This window comes from Benincasa hispida, chromosome 12 (assembly GCF_027475165.1).
Source record: "Benincasa hispida cultivar pf3 chromosome 12, pf3_genome.v1.1, whole genome shotgun sequence".
NCBI lineage: Eukaryota > Viridiplantae > Streptophyta > Magnoliopsida > Cucurbitales > Cucurbitaceae > Benincasa > Benincasa hispida.
The window spans coordinates 14,015,748-14,038,907 of NC_143489.1; the positions used below are offsets into that span (position 1 = coordinate 14,015,748).

The 23,160-nt window shown below is 33.1% G+C and overlaps 1 protein-coding gene across 1 annotated transcript; it reads right to left on the reverse strand.

Annotated features, from left to right (window-relative positions):
* Positions 1 to 733: 733 nt before the first annotated feature.
* Positions 734 to 5,319, reverse strand: LOC120068917 (monocopper oxidase-like protein SKU5). The gene is made up of 9 exons (XM_039020557.2): positions 4,795 to 5,319; positions 4,450 to 4,559; positions 4,075 to 4,345; positions 3,833 to 3,971; positions 2,385 to 2,751; positions 1,824 to 2,189; positions 1,661 to 1,739; positions 1,218 to 1,417; positions 734 to 1,118 (listed from the first exon to the last, which is right to left on the reverse strand). Exons 1-9 carry the CDS (start codon positions 4,933 to 4,935, stop codon positions 1,016 to 1,018), a joined length of 1,776 nt encoding a protein of 591 aa, XP_038876485.2. The 5' UTR covers positions 4,936 to 5,319; the 3' UTR covers positions 734 to 1,015.
* Between the last annotated feature and the right edge of the window lie 17,841 nt (positions 5,320 to 23,160).

Genomic DNA, 23,160 nt, shown 5'->3' on the forward strand with positions numbered 1-23,160 from the left:
TAACAATCTCAAAGTTAAAATTTGACTTTTATCCTTCGACCTACCTGTGTCACTATATTCTTTTTCTGGGTTTATTATTAATTAATAAAGCTATGATGTGCTTACACTTTATCAAATGAAAATTTGAACCAATTTTGTAGCTTCAAATAGAATTTGAGTTCTGTAAAGTGTGATTATAGAGCATGATATATTGCTGCTATGTTATCTTGTCATTTGAAAACGGTTCATAAAAGGTAAAGGTACATTTTTTTCTCACTATAAAATTTCTGCTAAAAGTATAACTAATTAACTCAAAAGCATTCTTCTAATATTGAAAAATATTTTGATTGAAATGCCTTTCCTCTCTAAGTTAAATTCATATGTACATTATTTAATTATTTATGATTATTTACGTTTATGATCCTACGGGTTAGAGTATACACTCTCTTACTATGCCATTATTTTCTCTCTGTGTCCCGTAGAGATAACTAACAGTCGAACCAAGTAAATCTATTGTCGATTTCATAATAATTTCCAAACGTGAATTCAATCATCAGTTTCACAACAAGAACAGACTTGTTGAGCCACCAAAATAGAACCAGAGGTTTCAAATCAATTGTCGTTTTCACCAAAGAAATAAAAAAACTCCTCTTGGCCCCCTACCTAAGCAAAGCCAGCCAACGTTGTCTAGTGATGCAGCTCAACAAAGAAAACTGGAAAGTATTATTACTGTATTATGATGATAAACGACACGTGAGAAAGTAGCAGAATTGAACATCGAAGAATTGTTAAGGGTACAGTTTGCGTATCATGACTCGAGAATTAAAAGAATGATTAATCCAAATCTAATGAACAAGGAAAACCAAAGATACATCTTCTACAGCTTCCAGCATGTGGGGAAAAAAATGCTATGCAAAAATCATGAAGAATTGGGTATCCACAAGACTTACAGACCTACACACTCAACCACAAACCTTACCGACACGCCCGACATTTTTGATAACTTACATAAACACGAGCAGCCATATAGCGGTGCTTAGCACAAAGCAGAGATTACACTGGAGATGATCATCAGCAGAGTGAATAACATCTTCAATCTATCGCCAGTGATTGAAGTTGCAGAAGAGATATCTTGTGGCCTGAGTATAGGAAAAAAGTAATTGAGTTCAGAATCATTCAAATTTTCAGTTTCCAAAAGATAAGTGGAAAAATAGTTGAAAAGGGCATTTGTTCCATACTTCTGTAATTTACTAAGCTGACCACAAAAGAGAGCATTGTCTGGCATAGGCAGTTCGGTTTTGTTAGTAGCCTCAGGATTGACAACCCGAATATATGTCTCTTGCCCAAGATACCACGAGTCGAGATTTTCTGTCCTGATGTTCCAAACTCCCACGTTGTCGAGAGATATCAGGATGGCAGTCCATGCTCCAGGATAAACCTAGACCAAGAGATGAAGAAGTCAGGGGCACAATGGAATATGGTATTTGTCGGCGTCAGTATGCAACGTATAATATCAGATAACCAACGAGATTATCAAATTATTGGATTTCTATTTTTCACATCAACAAAGTTAAAAGATTACTAGCAAGAATTGTACTAGTAATAGAAAAAGGTAGAAATCACATCTGGGCAGGGCAGAGAGGTGGCATAATACAACCCCCCTCCCCCCATCTAAACATACCTGAATTGTTGAGCGAGCTATTCCATCCCATTTATTGTATGTGCCCCTGCTATTCTCGGTCCACTCGCCATAGTCCATCCTACATCCATTAATCATTGAGTGAATACCAAAGTAACTGTGGCACACATTACTAGTAACCATGAAGATAAATGATAAAACATACCCCACGACAAAGAAGGCATATCCATTCATGTGATAGCTCTGCATCTTGGTCTCGTTATTCTGCAGTATAACCTCCATAAACCCTCTATATGTTCCATTAATTACTGATGTCTCTGTCTTTGGAGGTCCTGTAAGTGGCCTTGTGGGGAAGTCGAGCTTATAAACACCCTTTAACTTGAATTGGTCAGCCAATCTGATTGGTGTGGATGGATTGACAAACGATATTCCACTTAGCGTTGTTCGCATTTTACCATTGATCGACACAGGAGGCTTATTTTTCAAGACGTAAACATCAGTTACATTAATTGAACCATATCTGAATGATCCTTGAGGATTGGGACGAGCACCACTAGCAGATACATTCCATCTGCACAATTTGTTGGCCAATTTCTTAGATAGCACATAAGACTAAGAATGTCAAATTCTCAGAACTTACAAGTTTGCTTTTGTGACTAAACGTGAAATTTTTATTAGACACTAAGAAACAAATTCTTGTAATACGCCACTATAAGAAAAACTAAATGTTCATAATCTTCTTGAAACTTAAGATTTTTGGACAAACCTGATTGATCTTGCCTGGTTCATTGAGAAAGTTTTATCAAACTCATCATTTGGTGCTTCTGGAAGGGGACCAGCTGCCTTTCCTTTGGAATTAGAGTAATGCAAAATAGCAACACCTGTAACTCTTTTCCAAAGAGATTCGTTGACAAATCGAGCACTAGCTACAATGTAATAATCAGTGCTTGCATTTTGATCCATGGTTACCAAAAATGAATACGACTGTCCTACATGTATATCTAAGCTAGTATAATTCTGTTGCACCGTATACGACCCCTCTGTTTCTGCTAAAAGAAGATTGTGGTTTTGGATCCTGAAATTCAGACTAGTAGATATTCCAACATTGTGTACACGAATCCGATACGTTTTTCCTGTTCAACAAAACCAGAAAAACCATCAATCTTTAAACATCTTCACCACAACCTAGGGCTTGCTAACAACATTAAGGATTATAACAGAAGTCTAAGCCAAAAACGTAGTAGTATCAATATATATTTAAGTAGCAAGTAACTAACTATGCATAGTTACACAACTGACAACTAAATATGTTACTGATTCTGGGATCAGTTTCTAAACACATGAAGATTCATAAATATTGGATAACTAGGCGACCACCTTCAGTGCCTAAACGTGAAATCAAGAATGTATTGCATTCATTTGTACAGTAGCCACAGCAACCAACTTGAAAAAAAAATTATATGCCTTCCAACTAGTCTTATACTCTAGTTATCAAGTCGGTCAAATGAAAATGGAAGTTTGAAGGAAGGATTGGTTAGCTGACATGCACATAATTGACATAATGACGAGCTTTTTCAAAAGTCATTGAAGATGTTTTTCCCACTTACTAAATGCACCCAGTTGAATTTGTGAGGAGATACCTCTATCAAAAGAGATTACAGTGTGTGGAGCCTACATTCTATGGGCTTAGGGAAAGTTGGCTTATCTGTCCCACATTAGTTGAAACCAGAGCTAATAGTCTCATGTTCAAAGCCCCTTAAATGCGTGTGAGGAGGATTTTCCTTGGGAGAAAACTAGGAAAATAACGCAAGACTATGTTTGAACATGAGGGCATCCCCACTAGGTGTCAAAACCCTGCTCTTTGAGTTTTCCAATCAGGTTCATCACCCACACGGATGGACCCAAACAAAATAGGCTAAGGGATTCTCGGGCTAGAATCTAGATGATGCTCAGTCGTAGATTGGGCTCTGTCCACAATCAGGAGCATGCCACTTGTGCTCAATTGTATATATTGTAGTTTAAGCAAATACACAAATTAAACTTGGGACATCAAGCATCTAAACATTAAGGTCGAATTTCTGAGGCAATTCAAGTTAAAGAATGATATCAGAACTTGTTAATGCAAGTTGGTAAAGAAGGCACATTTTAAAACAAACACAGAGTAAGCAAAATATCTTTTTCTCTTAACCAGCTTTGTTGAGGTATTAGTGTTACCTGGATGAACTTCAATTGTTTCGTGGTCAATACCATCAGGGACTAGCGTGTCATTATATCTGTAGGGGCCTTTGCCATTAATAAGAACACCATGTGGCATTCCAAGATCCTTCCCATCATCAAGGGATTTTCTCAGAGCCTACATACCAATCCAAAAAGTATCAATATCATGCTCCATTACATACATTTACAACGCTGCAATTAGCTAGACCATATATTATGTTCCTTCAGCAAACACTAACCGTGTGATTCCGGGTGTACCAATCACCAATCAAAATTATAATGTCCCCATCTGGGTTTGCAAAAGGAATTGGGATTACAGGCCTATTGTTAATAATAATGCCACCAAATCCACCCGACGCTCTCTGGAAATGGAGTGATGGAAAGTAAAAGAAGCTCCCTATCTGATCCTTGACTTGAAACTGGTAAGTCCAGTTCCACTTGGGAGGAATTGGACAATTTGTTCCGAGGACTCCATCTTGCCATGAACTTCGCCTCTGTTGAACTCCAGACCTATACCCAACAAATCAAACTTTCTATTCTCAAACCAGCACTACAATCATAAATCAACATAAACTGCCACAGAATCATAACTTGAAGTTGAAATCAAACAATACCAATGCATGAGCATGCTCTCATCCAACTTGTTCCGGACATTGATAACAACATTGTTGTTAGTAGTCACATTGATAGTAGGACCAGGAAACTTCCCATTAATAGCAATAACCTGCAAAACCCAAGGCAAAAATCACAACAACTATTTAGATATGGTCTTCCTTTAGTTCCTCTCAGCTCAATTCCAACAATGTGCTCTGTTTCTCAAAAACATAGCAACATAGAAAGAAGATCTAGAGCTAAAAAAAAATCCAATACTAACCCATCTGAAAATGCAACTAAAGAGAGCCCCCAGAAGTGGAAAAAAAGAAAAATGGAAGGGGAAACGAGATCCAAAGGAAACAGACCTGTTGAGGGACTCCCAGAGGAGAAGCAGTGATGTAGGAGACTTCAAAATCAAAGAAAGCGAACGGATCTGCGGCCCAGGAGAGGGTCACAAACAGGCAAATTGGAAGGAGGAAGACCGATAAGTAAGCAAACGGAGCCATTCCACTGAATCGTTGATGAGTAAAACTCGAATTAAGAGCTGAAAAACTTAAATGGGTACACCCACCTCTGCTTTACATTATCAGGGGAGAGTGCGATGAGAAATGGAAGAGAGTGAAGAGAGAGAGAAAAGGAGAGAACGAAAACGGCTATATTTCACTGCTTTTGATAATGGAAGGTTGCAGAGGTTTGCAGTGGTGTTTGAGCTGGTGGGGCGTAGTGTAGTGTAGCTAAGAAGAGGAGTGCGTGAAAGACAGAGCAATTGCGTTGGCTATTGGTTTTTTTGACAATGGGGTACTTGGTTCTGTCGGTCACCGGTCATCCCTTAAATCACGTTCAAGCCAACAGAGAGGAGAGAGACAGAGAGAGAAACTCCAGTAGTCGGTAAATATTATTATATCACTCTTTTTTTATATGAACCTAGCAACTGTGTCTTCTTTATTCTTTAACCAACGCGTTTATTATTTATTTATAAAATAAAATTATTTTTAAAAAAACACTTATTTCTCACCTAACTTCCTATGTTTTTTTTTCCTCTCCTAATTTCCTATATTTATTGAGTTGAATCATGTGATTAACAATTTTGTAACGTTGGAGGTGGGAAGAAAAATGGATAAGCGATAGTTTGTTCGTTTCTCATACAAGGGTCATTTGGATTATCTGGTTTGTTCTACCATAATATAATATGTCTTGCCATTTAGATATTTTCGTATTTACGAAAACATCTCGATAGTTTTAAATGTCATCTGAAACATGAGTTTTTTTGGATTCTCGTGATCAAGGAATCTCTTTTATACTTTTTTTACTCTTCTTTTTTTATTTTATATATATGTGTATATATCACTCTTATTTATTTACATTTTATAATCAAAATAAATACTTTCAACAACTCTTTTTCGCTCTATCGTGGGATTCATCCTAAATACCTTTTTCGTTACATCAATATATATCACTCTTTTTTCTTATATCGTAGTTTTTTTTTTTAAGAAGTTATTCAAATTTAAATTTAAAATAATGTTTATTTTATAAAAAAAAATAATAAATTAATATATATTATTTTCTTGATAAAAAATAACATATACAAATAATACAAACTATATTCATTTTAAAATAAACTCAAATTAATAAAAATAGATTGTTATATAAGTTCAAATTATATTAAATTAATTATAAATTAATGTGTCATAAGGATGTTCTTAAAATATTATATAAATTTAATACAATTCCAAGTAGAAATACCACAAAATAAACATAGTTCTCCAATTATTTATAGATTTCAAAATATTGTTACAAAACAAACATAGTTATCTACAAATGTTACTGTAATTCCGAAAATCTAAAATTTCGAATATCTAAAATTCTGATTATCTAGATTTCCAAAAAATAAATGACCCTTTAGATTTTTTTTTTTTTCTCCTTGTACTTTTTTAACTTTTGAAATGGTATCATTGCATTTTGAAACATAAGTTTTTAGTCACTTTATTTTGTTTTGTTTTTAATAAATTAATAAAGTTTCTAACATGTTAATCAGAGCATTTCAAGCCACATGGATTAGATATGAGCATTAAGGTAATAAAAATGAAATGGAAAAATAATGTAACAAAATACCAAAATAGTTTTTGAAAAGTCTAAGGACAAAAATGGAATTTTAAACATATTTATCCGGTTTGTTTTAAAATATATATATTACTCAATAATTATGTATACCGTTCGACACAATTTCTTGGACAATTTTACCTATTATCATTTCAAAGGTCTCCACACATAATTACCTATATGGGAAAAATAGTTGTAGAGTATAAAACTAAAAGTGAATGTAGTTTAACACAAAATAATTACCTATATGGGAAAAATAGTTGTAGAGTATAAAACTAAAAGTGAATGTAGTTTAACACAAAATAATTACCTATATGGGAAAAATGGTTGTAGATTATATAATTAGAAGTGAATGTAGTTTAACACAAAATAATGTATCATGAAACAAAAAGTTAATCTCTATTAAAAAAAAAAAAGAAAAAGAAAAAATAACGATAATAAAATAAATTTTTAGCCAAAATTTAAAAATTAAAACAAAAAACCACCACGCAACCTCACAAATGTGGGAAAAAAAACAATTTATCTTTTTCAAACAAAGCTAAAAATCCAATAACTTGAGTGAAATTTTTTAAAGAACAGAAATCAAATAAAATGGTACAAATGAACACTTTGGTAGCGTTTGGAGCACGATGAGTGTAGAGAGTTGAATTGAGTTGGTAATTATTATCTAGAGAATTACATTATTTGTGTTTGGTGTATAAAGTTGAGTTGGCAATTATTGTTTATGTTTGAGGACAGGGTTGAATTGGGTACCTAGTGTTGTTTCTGTAAATGAAATTGTTTTCTTTTTTTTTTTTTCCTATTATTGATTTTAATTTTTAACTATACACATATTTTCCCTTTCCTTTCTAAGATAAAAACAAAAAAAACTTCGAACTTTTTTCCATTATCAAAACATAACAAATTCTCTACGAAGTATTCATATACAGAACACGAAATTTTAAATACAATTTTTTAAACACTCAAATAGAAGTTATTCCATTCAAAAACTCAACTTAATCATTAATTACCATAAATGTTAAAAAGAATTGAAAGGATTAGTGTCATCAAATGAAATTATTGGCATTGTTTTAGATAGAAGGGGTAACACTTAAATGTTAATCTTAAAAGAACCAAAGTCTTACCATTTAAATCATAAAACCAACTATCAAATAGTCTTTTTATCAATTTGTGGAATATAGATTTACCTTTTTCTAAAATCAGTGAAATGATTTTAAAAATATTTATGTCTATTTTTTCTATTATTATATTGCATCCATGTACAAACTATCTTAAAAAAAAATAAAAAAAAATCCTTGAGCCATAATTTTAAATTCCACTATCTCATCAGAATTATGTAATATTTGAAAACATCAAGGGAAGGATTGTTTAAAACATACCATTGAACTTTGTTTAGTGAAACAATAATGGGACGTCGTATGTAATATATTTTAGATATAAGAAATAATGAAATAGAAGAAGATTAACTAGATCTAAAAGAATAGCTATAGAAAGAGAAAGAAGAGAGAGAGAAATGAGTTGAGAAAGAAAAGGGAAAATAAAACTCGTACAAGTCAGATAGAGAAAGAAGAGAGAAAATGAGAAAGACAAAATAGAAGGTGAAAGAAGAAGAAGATGGGAGAAAGTGAATAAATGTGAATAGACGCACAAGAAAGAGAGAAATGACAAAGTAATTGAAGGAGTTGGGAGAGTAATAAAAATACGTGGGAAAATGGGTGAGAGTGATAAATAGTGGATAATTAAACTCACCGTTTTATTTTTATTAGTGGTCATCGAAGTTGGACACACAAAGATGGTAGTCGGAGTATGACGCTGAAGTTGTTTGTACGAAGGTAGTCGTTGGAGTTAGTTGCTAGAGTTATCGTCGAAGGTGGTTAGTGGAGCCCAGAGTTCTTTGTCGAAGTTGGTCGTGTGAATGTGGAAGTTGGAGTTGTTTGTACCAAGATGGTTGTCGGAGTGTCATCGAAGGTGGTTGCCGGAGTCCAGAGATGGTCGTCAGAGTTGGCCATCCGAAGATAGTTATCGGAGTATGTCGTCGGAGTATGGTAACGGTAATCACCAACAAAGACCGATGGTTGGAACCATTAAAAACATTAGATGGGGAGAGAATTAGAGAAAGTTAGGATGAGTTGGTAAAATAACCAGCTCAAACCCACCAACATTTAAAGTTGGTTGTCAAACATTAAGTTCGTAAAAAATACCAACTCTTCTTGGGTTGTCAAACATCTTCTTATTAATAATTGACATGCATTATCTCACCTAAGTCTAGAGATTCAAATCCTCGTATCTCATTTATTATGCTAAAAAAAATAGAACTTAATAGACTTTTTTATCTTTTAATATTTAAATTCAATAACTACTAAAAGTGGAATATTCAACCATCGATCTTAAAAAAATATATGAGTACAAATTAATTACGGTTAGCTATATAAGGTTGGTTAAATTAATTGAGGTAAGCTATGTAAGGTTGGTTTTACAAGGAAAGGCTAGCATCGGATGAATTCCTAAATAATAGGGATGATCACAAAAATGAATTCAACTTTTATTTATGTGAAGTGATCAACCCAATGATCTTATATAGATGGCTCAATAAAAGAAGAAACAAACTTAGCAACTGATTGACTAATTTCTCAAACTAATTAATTAATTGAAAACAGTGTAAAATATATAGGGAGTACATTCTAATAGAGGAGCTTTAGTGAGCTCTCTTAATACCTCTCCCCCCTCAATCCCATATGTTGTGAAGAACATACATTGGGCTTGTTTTTTAATGGAAGAAATGATGTGGTTGATAGAGGCTTTGTGAATACATTTGCAATCAAAGCACTAGCTGAAAAGTGGTGTATTCTGATTTTCTTTTGTTGAACAAGATCTCGAACAAAATAAATGTCAATTTCAACAAGTTTTGTGGGAGAATGTAAAACTGGATTTGCACTTAAGTGTACCGCACTAAGGTTATCACACCATAGAGTTGGATGCTGCCATAATCAAATATATAAATTTGTGAATAGTGAATATAACCATATTAATTTTAGGGAAGCAAGAGCTATACTTCTATATTCTACTTTTGTACTAGATTTGGAGATAACTGTTTGTTTCTTTGATGCAAATTGATTAAGTTTCTTCCAAAATAGACACAAGTTCCAGATATTGACCTCATATCATCTAGGTCTGAAGTCCAATCAGCATCTGCAAAAGCTTGAATCATCAAATCTTTTGGCTTCTTAAATAGGAACCCATGATCAATAGTACCTGTCAGGTATCTGAGAATACACTTCACTGCTTGCCAATGAAATTGATTTGGAGAGTGCATGAACTAACAAACTTTGTTTACACTTTAGGAAATCTTTGATCTTGTTAATGTTACATACTGTAGAGCTCCAACTATGCTTTTGTATAGCTTTACATCTTGAAATATTTCACCATGAAAAGCTGATAAAACAAAACCACTTATCATAGGAGTAGGCTTGTGTTGGGGTTGATACTCTAAAGTCTCGTGTCCCGTAGTTTATAAACAGTATGTACGAACATTTGTGTTGTTAATATATGATATTTACTTCACATTTTGTATTTTGTTCATTTACTGGTTTTATTTACTTTACCATAAACTAATAAACATAAAATCTCTAGTTATCTGTATATGACTCAAGCATGTATGTGGTGACATACAAGTGGATCATGTCTTGAGTGATAACTAAAATGGTCTATAGCATATGGATATAGAAGGAAAACCTTATCCTGGTAACGCTACGGACGAGGCTCGCTTTATGGAATGGTCACAAGTGTTGTGACTTATCACAGATGGTCTGATCCTGATCATTCGTGTTGAGGACATGCGAGCGGGGGTATCCTATACAAAGAGTTTGTATAAGACCTGATCATGAAGTGTTAACATCTCATTATATAACACCGTTCATGACAGAGACTTCACTTCACGAGGATGACTATAGGTAACATGACCTCAATTCTGAATGAGTTAGGAACTTCTGCCATTGAGGGAGGTCCTTTGATTTGTATGGGTGCGAGTGGCCAGGTCGCCGATTCAAACCTACCATTTTGAGGATTCGTCTGATTTGGGAACTGGGAATTCAACTACACAAGATGGAATTCACTTCTTCCCCGAGGCAGGGGTAAATAGATAGATGACTCCCTTAAGGGCTGATTTCGGGGCTTGAACGATGTGGCGCCACACACCTTCTCCTAGCCCGAGAAGTGTTCACACATAGTTGGACTATGTTGTTTTATTCATTAGAGGAATCAGTGATACTTAAGGAGTGAGATATAACTACAGGGGAAAAACAGTAAATTGGCCCAGCTGTACTTACAAGCATCTGTGAAGGGTCATCGAACTCATAATTGGTTATATCTGATGGACACAGAAATATATCTGTGGTAAAAAGAGTTTAGTTGTTGGTCTTTAGTGGAATCACTGACAGTTAACGGATGGTGAATCTCATGGCTAAAGAGTTTAGTCAGCTATTCATGTACCGTTGGAGCTTCGAGTCACATATCTATTAGGTCACCTGGGTAGCTTGGATAAAGTCGAGAACCAGTGTTTGGGTTAATTTGAAATGTTCAAATTGACAAGAGGAAGTTCAATTATATATGATATAATTGGACTAGTTAATTATATATGATATAATTGGCTAAATGTATGAGATACATTAATTTGGAGGAAATTAGATATAAATATGATTTATATCAAGTAGAGGAGAAAATACTATAGTAGATATGTGATATCAAACTATAGGATATAAATATAATATGATTATATCTATTAATTGATTGATTGATTGATTATATGATAATTAACCAATTTTTCACGTTCAGATGTGGGTAGTAGGCTATGTTGATTATGGTAACCGGTGGGTTAAAAATGAAAATTATTTTCATTTTTTCAGATCGTGCATTCATTTTTTTCGTCCGCCCAAAAGAATTCGTGAAAACTATCGCGAAAGCCTATACGATAGAAGCTCTTCCGTTTAAACAATCGTCTACCTCTACCTCACGATTACTCAAAACAATCGTATACATTTTTCCTAAACGATCATTCAGTCTTTTCTACATGATCGTGTAGCTATTCTATACGATAAGCACTTTCGATATACGATAGCACTGTTATATCTCCCACTTGCTTATCATTTACATGAATCATTGTCCTTCGTCCTCTACCAAACTCACCAAAGCCCACTCTTTGGGTTTTTACTCCAAGGATACCCAGATTTCACTAGTGGTGGTGTCGTCCCCACTGCAGTGTCCGTGTTCATAATGTTCAAGTTGTTGCAGTCGACATATCCGCCAGGGGTTGGTAGGTCTGATGGAGGGTTTCCGTTGCATTGGGTTTAGAAGTGCGAAGAGAGTCTTCAACTGGTATGAACCCTTTCCCTGTTATTTATTGTGTTCTGAGCATGTCGATAATTAGGTTTATATACATAACTGTTAATGTTAAATGTATATCGTTTGTATTTCAGTCACTATGAAATTGGAGCGATCTAAACACACTTATGGAACTCACGGTATGAGATACTTCAGCATGGGTTTGACATCTTGCATTTTTTTTCCTTGTACAAAAGATCTGATATAAATTTCTTTTGTGACAGAAAAAGGCCTCCAGACTCAGGATATGATACCTCAACTTCTAGAAAATAATTCAATAAACTCAAATATTTGAGAGAAAATTTATTATTCAACTCATATATCAGTTTATCATTCATATATGTTGAGTTTACTGTAATGACAATATCATATACATAGATGAGTACATAGCAAAATACTCCATTTTTATGATATATTATAATAGAATAATCAGCTTTAGAGTTTGTAAAGCCTGTCAGAGGAAAGAAAGAAGTTAGCCTCTCAAACCAACCACGAGGGGCTTGTTTTAATCCATACAATGCTTTTCTTAGTTTGCATACTATTGTTGAGGTTGGATTGGACTGGTCATTAATGACCGGACATAAAGTGGATGACTTTGGACCAGTAGTAGTCGACTGATAGGGCTGTAAAATAGGCAGATAGGTAGATATGGAAGATTTATTTGACAATGACTGATTTGATTTAACAAAAGATGAGGTAGGAAATTTGGATTCATCAAATAGTACATGTCTCGAGATATACACTCTGCCATATTGGGATAAATATTTATATCCTTTATGGGCAGAACTATATCCCAAAAATATACATGGAGTAGATCGAGGATCAAGTTCGTGTTTGTTGTAGAATATTAATGATAGATAGCATAAACAAACCAATGTTTTTAGGAATTAATAGTTTGGTTTGATGCCAAAAATCTTTTTTAAAAGAGATATTTGGTCATGAACTAAGGTAGGAAGTCTATTAATCAAGTAAATTCTGGTGGAAAAAGCATCATCCCAGAAATCAAGACTTAGAAAAGAATGAGATAATAAGGTTAGGCTTGTTTCTACAATATGCCTATGTTTTCTTCTACCGTACCATTTTGTTGAGAAGTATGGAGACATGTCATTTTATGTTGAATACCTTGTGATTGTAAATAAGGGATGAAGGAACGAAATTCACCCCTCCATCAGTTTTTCGACTGTTTGTTTAAAGGATAAGAAGGCACTAAATGCTTCATTTTTAGTTCTAAGAAAATAGATCCGTGTATATCTTGAGAAAGCATTAACAAAGCTAATATAGTATTTAAATCCATTCCTAGAGGTTTGATACGATGGTCCCCAAATATCAGTCATGACTAATTGAAAAGGATTTAGAGTAAACAGTTTGAGAATTGGTAAATGGAAGATTATGACTCTTAGCAATAGCACAGTCATGACTAATAAAGAAGTTATTTTTATTTGAATAGGAAATGTTACAAGTGGTAAGGATATGTTTGACAGTATTCAAACGTGGTGTCCTAGCTTATTATGCCAAATATCAAGTATGGAAAGAATAGAAGGTTGGTTTGTATTACAATTTGTGATGGATGTATGAAGGATTTGAGAGTTGTCTCTTAGTGTTGAGCTATGGGTAGAGAGTGGTCCTTGGGATTTAGCTTTCTCCAACGTGAAGCAATATAGTCCATCAACAAGATTGCCTTTGAGAAGAGTTTGTCCATTGAGATCCTTCACAAAGTAAACATTCGAGTGAAATTCAAAATAGACATGATTGTCTTTAGCAAATTGGCTGACAGTTATAATATTTTTTGTTATTTTAGGCACCTTAAGCAGATTTTTAGGTTGAAAGATAGTATTTGAATGGTTATTGTTAGGAAAAGAGGATTTCATAAAGGAAGATCCAATATGAGAGATAATTAAACCTGCACCTATAACCACCTTGTTGTCGTCGAGATATTCTTATCCAAAGGTCAGATTTGATGCATCATTCATGACATGATTGGTGGATTCTATGTTTGGAAACCACTGATTTTCCTTGTTGAGTTCATTTTGGATTGAGGTTGATAGATAAAGAACTTGAAGGAAAACTCAACATGAGGAGTTCCTTGAGCGGAAGCGGATCGTCCAAATTCCATTGTGATTGAACGCATATATTTACAGTCATACATAAGGGATTATGCATCAGAAACTAAATTACAGCATGCTTCTGAAATAAAACAAAGGTTGAGAGATTATACCTTTGAAAAATCGTTCTTCATGTAATCCCCCAATCCAACTTGTTCACGAATGCTTCGAATAAGTCATGAACACTCCTCTCGAACAAGCAGCGAACAGCAACTCGATCCTTGAACCAACAGGGACACTACCACTCGGATTCTTCAGTATGCTCAGGGTGAGAACCTAGGAGTGGTGGACTCTAACTATTTTGGTTAAGAGGATATTTATGAGTTTGGAGGAGGAAGACGATCGAAGAAGCACTATCGCATAGGAACTTCTCGATCATTCAGGCTATCGCATAGAAAAACTTCTATCGCATAAACAAAGAGAGCCTATCGTATATGCTCTGAGTTTGTCGTGTAGACTATCGCATAGTCTCTCCTTTTCGATCTTTAATTCTCTTTGGTGTATTTTTTTCTTAGAAGTAAAAAATGAAAAACTCTTTTTTATTTTATTCCAACTGTCATAAAGTTGCATAACCACTCATTAAGGTAGTCATCGAGAAAAAGGATTATTATTCAAAATAATAAATAATATAAATAAATATGATAACTAACTTGTCATATTATATTTATAACCTATAGTTTTAATATAAACTATAGTTCTTTTTCTCTATTTTATGGCATTTAATATAAATCATATTTATATTAAATTAACAACTATTTGAATCTAATTGAAATATTTATTCCTCCAAATAATGTATCAAACACATTATATCAATTATATCATATATAATTGAATTAATTGAATTATATCATATATAATTAAATTCTCTCTTATTAATTTGAACAATTCAAATTAACCTAAAAACTGATTCTCAACATAATCCTTTTGAGCTACAAAGGGGACCTTATGGATCTGTAGCTTGAAGCTCCAATGGAATGTGAATAATTAATTAAACTCTTTAATTACATTATCTACCATCTATTAACTGTCGGGCACTCCACTAAAGACCGACTGTTGCACTCTTCGTACTACAGATATATTTATGTATCAATTGGATATAACCAATCAACAGGGCGATAACTCGTCACAAATTGCTCATAAGTACAATTGAGCCAAATTACCGTTTTACCCCTGTAGTTACATCTAACTCCTTAAATACCACTGATTTCTCTAATGAACAATAAGTCATATTCCCACTCTGACCGAGTTCTCTCTGGCCAAGAGAGGGTATGGCCATTATGTTCAAGACCTAGAATCAGCCCTTAAGGGAGCAATTTATCTACTTGCCCCTACATCGGGGAAGGAGTGAATTCCCTCTTGTGAAGCTAAGTTCCAAGCTCCTTAATCAGATGAATCCCCAAAATGGTAAGCTTGTTGAGTTGGAAATTTGGCCACTCTCACCCATACAAATCAAAGGACCGCCTTCATAAGCAAGAGTTCACAACTCACTCAGGATTCAAGTCATGTCACCTATGGTCATCCTAGTGAAATGTAAGTATCTATTGTTAACGGTGTTATATAAAGAGACTAATTATTTCGTGGTCTGAACTTATACAAACTCTTGTATAGGATACCCCTGCTCGTATGTCTCTACACGAATGATCAGGATCAGATCATTTGTAGGACTTTACAACATTTGTAACTCCTACAAACCGGGTCGTATCTATAGTATTATCAGGATAAGGTATCCAACTTTATCCATCTACTACAGACCATTTAGGTTATTATTTAAACAAGATCCACATGTATGTCTCTACATACTTGTTTAAATTTACATAAAAAAGAACCTCGGATCTTAGTTTATTGGATTGAATATATGCTTATAAAATAACACTTATTTTATTAATAACAATATGTTTATACATATTTTACAAATTACGAGATTACAAGGAGATTTAGGACACAAATCCCAACAATCTACCACCTGTCCTAAAGCCTAGGGAGACTAATGTACAATATAAATAAAATACAACATACAATAAACTAGGACATACATTATACACTATACCGCAGTTGTTGGGGTTGATGCCCTAAAGTCTCGTGTCCTGTAGTTTGTAAACAGTTTGTACGAACGCTTGTGTTGTTAATATATGATATTTACTTCACATATTGTATTTTTGCCCAGTTGCTTGTTTTATTTGTTTTACCACAAACCAATAAACATAAAATTTCTAGTTATCTGTATGTGACTCAAGCATGTATGTGGTAACATACAAGTGGACATGTCTTGAGTGATAACCAAAATGGTCTGTAGTATATGGATATATGAGAGAAACCTTATCCTGGTAACACTACGGATGCGGCTCGTTTTGTGGAATGGTCACAAGTGTTATGACTTGTCACAGACGATCTGGTCCTAATCATTTGTGTTGGAGACATGCGAGTGGGGGCGTTCTTTACAAAGAGTTTGTATAAGATCTGACCACGAAATGTTAACGTCTCGTTATATAACACCATCATAACAGAGACTTCACTTCACTGGGATGACCATAAGTAACATGACCTCAATCCTAAGTGAGTTGGGAACTCCTGCCATTGAGGGCGGTTCTTTGATTTGTATGGGTACGAGTGGCCAGGTCGCCGATTCAAACCTACCATTTTGGAGATTCGTCTGATTTGGGAGCTGGGAACTCAGCTACACAAGATGGAATTCATTCCTTCCTCGAGGTAGGGGTAGGTAGATAGATATCTCCTTTAAGGGCTGATTCTAAGGTTTGAATGATGTGGCGCCACACACATTCTCTTAGCCCGAGAGGTGTTCACACATAGTTGGACTATGTTGTATTGTTCATTAGAGAAATCAGTGGTACTTAAGGAGTGAGATGTGACTACAGGGGTAAAACGGTAATTTGGCCCAACTGCACTTACGAGCATATGGGAAGGGTCATCGTACTTATGATTGGTTATATCCGATGGACACAGAAATATATCTATGGTAAGAAGAGTTCAACTGTTGGTCTTTAGGGGAATGTCTGACAGTTAACGAATAGTGGATCTCATAGCTAAAGAGTTTAGTCAGAGACCGTTGGAGCTTCGAGTCACAAGTTCATTAGGTCCCCTGGGTAGCTTGGATAAAGTCGAAAACCAGTGTTTGGGTTAATTTGAAATGTTCAAATTAACAAGAGGAAGTTCGATTATATATGATATAATTGGTCTGGTTAATTATATATGATATAATTGGCTAATTGTATGAGATACATTATTTTGGAGAAAATTAGATATAAATATGATTTATACCAAGTAGAGGAGAAAATACAATAGTAGATATGTGATATCAAACTATAGTTTAAACATATAATATGATTATATTAATTAATTAATTAATTAATTGGTTAATTATATGATAATTAAGCCAAAAATCACATTTGGACGTGGGTTAATGGGGCAGCGTTGGTTATTGTAACCGATGAAATAAAAATGAAATTGTTTTCATTTTGAATCATGAGTTCAATCTCCCGTCCAGAAGAGATAGAGAGAGTGCGTTGGTGTTTCCTAAACGATCGCTTAAGTAAATCGAGAGCCTATATGATAGTTCTTCTCCGCCTAAACGATCGTCCACCCCACGCCTAAACGGTCACACACTATTTTCTACACGATCACATAGCTTCTCTAAACGATCGTATAATATGTCGATTTTGTTAAACGATCGCATACCATTTCCTAAACGATCGTTCAGTAAATCCTAAATGATCATTCAGTAAAACCTACACGAACGTGTAGCTTCTCCTAAACGATAAGCATTTTGTTATGCGATAGCGTCTTTTTTCCTCCCACTTGCTTATCGCCTACACGATCCGTGCTTCCTTGTTTCTCTACCAAATTCATCAAAGACCACGCATTGGGTTCTCACTCAAAGAATACCCAACGCTATTTTCTGGTGGTGTTGTCCTCGCGACATTCGTGTTCGTGTGGTTGTTCATGCTGTTGTAGTCGATGCTGCTACTAGGCGTTGGTAGATCATGTGGAAGGTTCCGCTACGTTGAGTTCCGAAGATTGAAGAATGTCTTCAACTGGTATATCTTATTTATAGCATGTCGATAATTACTGTGTGTTTGCATAACTGTATGTTCGAATGTATATTGTTGTATTTTAGTCATGGTGAGATTGGAGCGATCCGAACGCGTTCATGGGACTCTTCGGTAAGAGATCCTTTAGCAGTAACATATCAAGTATGGAAAGAATAGAAGACAGATTTGTATTACAATTTGTGATTGATATGTGAAGGACTTGAGAGTTGTCTCTTGGTGTTGAGCTACAGGTAGAGAGTGATCCTTGGGATTTAGCTTTTTCCAATGCGAAGCAATATAGTCTTCAACAAGATTGCCTTTGAAAAGAGTTTGGCCATTGAAATCCTTTACGAAGCAAACATTCAAGTGAAATTCAAAATAGACATGATTGTCTTTAGTAAATTGGCTGACATTTATAAGATTTTTTTTTTTTTTTTTTTTTGTTATTTTAGGCACATTAAGCATATTTTTAAGTTGAAAGATAGTATTAGAATGGTTATTGTTAGGAAAAGAGGATTTCATAAAGGAAGATCCAATATGAAAGACATTCAAAACCTGCACTATTGCCTACAACGACCTTGTTATTGTGAAGATATTATGATCCAAAGGTTAGATTTGATGCATCATTCGTGACATGATTTGTGGCTTCTGAGTTTAGAAACCACTGATTTTCCCTGTTGAATTCATTTTGGAATGAGGTTGATAGAAGAAGAACTTATATTCTATCATTGGTGATTTGAATGTGTATTCTATCCATTTTGATTTAAGCTTGGTCCATGAAACCATTTTTCAAGAAGAAGAGAACATTTCAAGGTTGTGTGCCTGAATTTACTACATATTTGACACTAAGGTTTGCCATTATTATTCCATAAACGTTTTTTTTTGCTTGCCATTCCGATTCTTGTCACGTCTGTTGTTATCATTGTTGTTCAATGGATAAGTCGAAGGATGTGTCTGTTTGGTTTGATTTTGCATGGTCAAGTTGATTGAAGTTACAGATCCATCTATATTTATCAAATTTTGTTTTTCAATTCGGTTTTCTTGAGCCAGCAACTAAGAATAGATTCTATTTAGAGAAGGGTACTCGTATTTATCAGTGATTACAGACATTGTGGAGTCATATTCGAGACCTTATCCAGTCAAAATGTGCATAACATGATCTTCGTGGGATATTCTTCTTCCAGCTGTTTTTAAAGAATCGACTAGGGTTTTGATTTTCTGGAAGTATTCTTCCAATTTCATATTCTCCTTTTTCATCACTTCTAATTTCCCTTTAAGTCAAGAACACGAGTCATATTGTGAGAAGAAAATCTTGCATTTAATACATTTCAAACTTCTAGAGATGTTGAACAATCTAGCATTTCAGATAAAATATATTTTTTCATAACCCCAAGAAGCCAAGAAATAATGAGAATATATTGTCTTACCCAGAAAACATACTCAGGATTTGGTGTTCTTGTGGAGGAAGATGCCAATTCAGTCGTAATGCACTTCGATGGAGCAGAACTTTCGCTATTGATAAACTTTTCGAGTCCATAACCTCTCAAAGTTATGGTAATTTGAAGTTTCCAGGAGAGGAAATTGCTTTCATCAAGCTTCATAGTAGTGATTTTACTTCTTGGATTGATTACTTTGAGTGGAATTGAAGAATAAATTGTTTCATCGAAAGAGTGATCTCTGGATGGGGAATCCATTGTCGAAATTTCTTTTTCCTAGAATTCTTTTCATTAGACTTCAAGCTCTAATATCATGATGAATTTCAAACAACAGGGATCACAAAAATGAATTCAACTTTTATTGATGTGAAGTGATCAACATAGTGGCCTTATATAGATGGCTCACTGTGAAAAGAATAAACAAACCTAGCTACTGACTAATAGACTTCTCGAACTAATTAATCAATTGATAACGGTATAAAATATATAGTGAGTGCATTCTAATAGATGAGTTTTAGTGAACTCTCTTAATAGCACCAAACATATTAATGAATGCATTGATATAAAATACATTATATAAAAGTTGGGCAATGTGTAATACTTAATAGGATGGGCAAATAAAAATTAATAATTCAAACCCATTGAAAGGGAAAGAAATACAAAAATAGCGGAAACGGGAAAACGTATACAAAAATTGGGAATAACGTTTAAATCTGTCTGAGACAGGCACGTGATTGCCAGCCGTTGAGCATTTGACGTTAAGAAAAAGTGGGCCCCTACCATAAATGTAGGAGGCCTTAACTTTTTTGTTTGGCTCGTTTGCTGGAACAAACATAGGCATACATACATTAATAATATTAATGATAAATAAGAGAAATATATGATTAAAATTTAAAACTTCTACACACACCCATTCATTTAATGCCCCTTGCCCTTTGTAATACAAGATTCCTACTCCTTTTCTTGTTTATTTTAATATAGTTAGTCAAGAAAAATCTCACATGATATTTACGAATTTCAATGGTAAATGAAGAATAAGTAAGACATTCAAATTTCTATTCAAATGGAGTTACAATCATGTAATTACAGTCCGAACGAGTCAAAGTTTACCTTTTTATTTTATGATGAGATAAATTAAACTTTTTCTTAATTAAGATTAGATTTGATTGATTTAATGATTACTCGACCTCTTCCTTATTTAAGTCTAAATCGACTTTTATATTTGATCTATTTAATTGGTTTTTGGCCTATTTTTATTAGGTCTAATTTCGTCTATGACTATTACTATTTGCAATTACACTATCTTTAAAGTCTTAAAATTTTTTAATCTCATATACTAAAAGGCTTCTCAACTTTTAATTTTATTGTTAACGAATTTTTAAATTTTTTAAACCATTTAATAGATTTTTAGTTTTTGTGTTAAATAAGTCTTGAATATAAGTGATCTATTAAATATAAATTTGATTTTTATGTCTCATAAAACTCTAACTTTTTAATTGTGTGTTTAGTAAATTCATTAAATTTTAAAAGCATTGGATAAGTCATGGCCTAATAGATACAAATTTAAACATTGAAGGTCGTTTGTTACATGGGAATCCAAAATTCTCATGGAATTGACATTTGGATTACCATGTTTTTTTAGAATAATGTAAGATGCCAATACATCCTAGGATGCCTTTATAGGACTTTTTAAGAGTTTTTTATGCCATCTTCGGTTTTAGGATTCTTATGCTGAGGGCATCCTCTTTTTCCTTTATCAACATTTTGATTTTTTTCTTTTATATATATACATCACTCTTTTTTTATATATATATTATAATTAAAATAAATATTATCAATCGTATATATCACCCTTCTTTTATTTTAGTCCATAAAATTTAAAATAGTAATTATTTTGACTCTCTACTTGGTCAAATGCTTGGCTGTAAATCTACAGGATTTAAAATCATGTACATATTAATATTTATAAATACACATATTTCAATTTATTTGTTTAAACAGTTAAAAATAAACTGAAGACAAATGTGAACCGAAATGATTATTTTATAAAGTTAAAAAAAGATATTAAGAAGGAGCTAAAGAAAAAGAAAAAAAAAAAAAACTGAAAGGTGTACGAAAGTGAAACCGTGCAATTTAATATGAAAGCGAGGACATAAATAAAGTTTTTTTTCGTAAAAAACAAGAAAAGAGCAAAGGAAAATAATGGGTACATTTAGGGCATTATGAGGTGGTAGCATAATTATCAATTAAAATAGGTAAGAATTGAAATAATTGAAAAAAATAAATTAAAAATTATTGAGATTTTGATATTTAAAATAAATTAAAATGGCCATATATAAGAAATAGGATTAAGGGTGAGGGCAGGCTGTCATTCAGAGTAAAAGTGCGAAACATCAATATCTATTGTACAAATTTGATAGGCCCAGTTTAGATAATTGGTACCCTTACTTTTTCGAATTTCACCACTCTATCTAATATTTGTACCAACCTATAAATTTATATTCATTTCATACAAACTTTATATTAGCTTCAAATTTAGAAACTTAAAAAACTCGTTAATCCATTTACACAATTCAAGTAAACTACTTCCAAAATTTCATGTTAGGTAAATTTAAACATTTTGAGGGTCCATTACAAATTTAATCTCTAACATTCCTTTTGATAATTATTTAGGCCTCGTTTATTTTATTTTTTTAAGAATCAAATGTATTTCTTTTAATTTTCTTATAATGGTTTGCATCATTCTTAAATACAAGAGTTGAATTCTTTACCAAATTCTAAAAACAAAACAAGTTTTTAAAAACTTTTTTAGACCGTGGTAGCCATTTAATTTTTAATTTTTAGTTTTTAGAAATTAAGCCTACAACCACTCATTTCACTTATAAATTTCTTACTTTGTTATCTTTTTACCGATATTTTCAATAACCAAATCAAATTTTGGAAGCTAAAATAGCAGTTTTAAAAATTTTATTTTTGTTTTTTAAAATTTTGCTAAAAATTCAATTATTTTGCTTAAGAAAGATGAAGACAACGGTAAGAAATTGGCTTAATTCTCAAAAACAATAAAATAAAAAACAAAAAACAAAATGGTTACAAAAAAAAAATATGAAAAGGAAGATTTTCAAAAATAGAAAAATAAGGGAAACTATTTACACAAAATAGCAAAATTTTAATCTTTGTTTATAGAAATTGATAGAGGTTGATAGAAGTTTATCATTGATAAATCTATCGGTGTCTATCATTGTTTTATTTTTTTTAATATTTATGTGAATAATTGAACATTTTTCTAATAGCAAAATTTTAATCTTTTTTTATAGAAGTTGATAGAGGTTGATAGAAGTTTATCATTGATAAATCTATCGGTGTCTATCATTGTTTTGTTTTTTTTAATATTTATGTGAATAATTGAACATTTTTCTATCTGTGAATTTTTTGAAAAAAATTTGGTTTGGTTTTTTAAAACATTGACATAAAATAGACAAACAAGAAATTTATAAGTAAAAATAGTGTTTTTAGACGTAATTTTTAAAAACTAAAACTAAAAGTTTATTTTTACCAAAGTAGGCCTTAGTATTTTTTCTCTTTTTTAATTTTTGAAAATTAAACCTATAAACATTCTTTCCACATCTAAATTTCTTACTTTATTATCTACTTTTTATCGATGTTTTAAA

Coding starts and splice junctions, on each gene's coding strand:
- LOC120068917 (XM_039020557.2), bottom strand. CDS start 4,935: ATGGCTCCGTTTGCTTACTTATCGGTCTTCCTCCTTCCAATTTGCCTG. Junction 3,972..4,074: donor GGTACACCCGGAATCACACG/GTTAGTGTTTGC, acceptor ATTGGTATGTAG/GCTCTGAGAAAATCCCTTGA. Junction 1,740..1,823: donor TATGCCTTCTTTGTCGTGGG/GTATGTTTTATC, acceptor TAATGGATGTAG/GATGGACTATGGCGAGTGGA.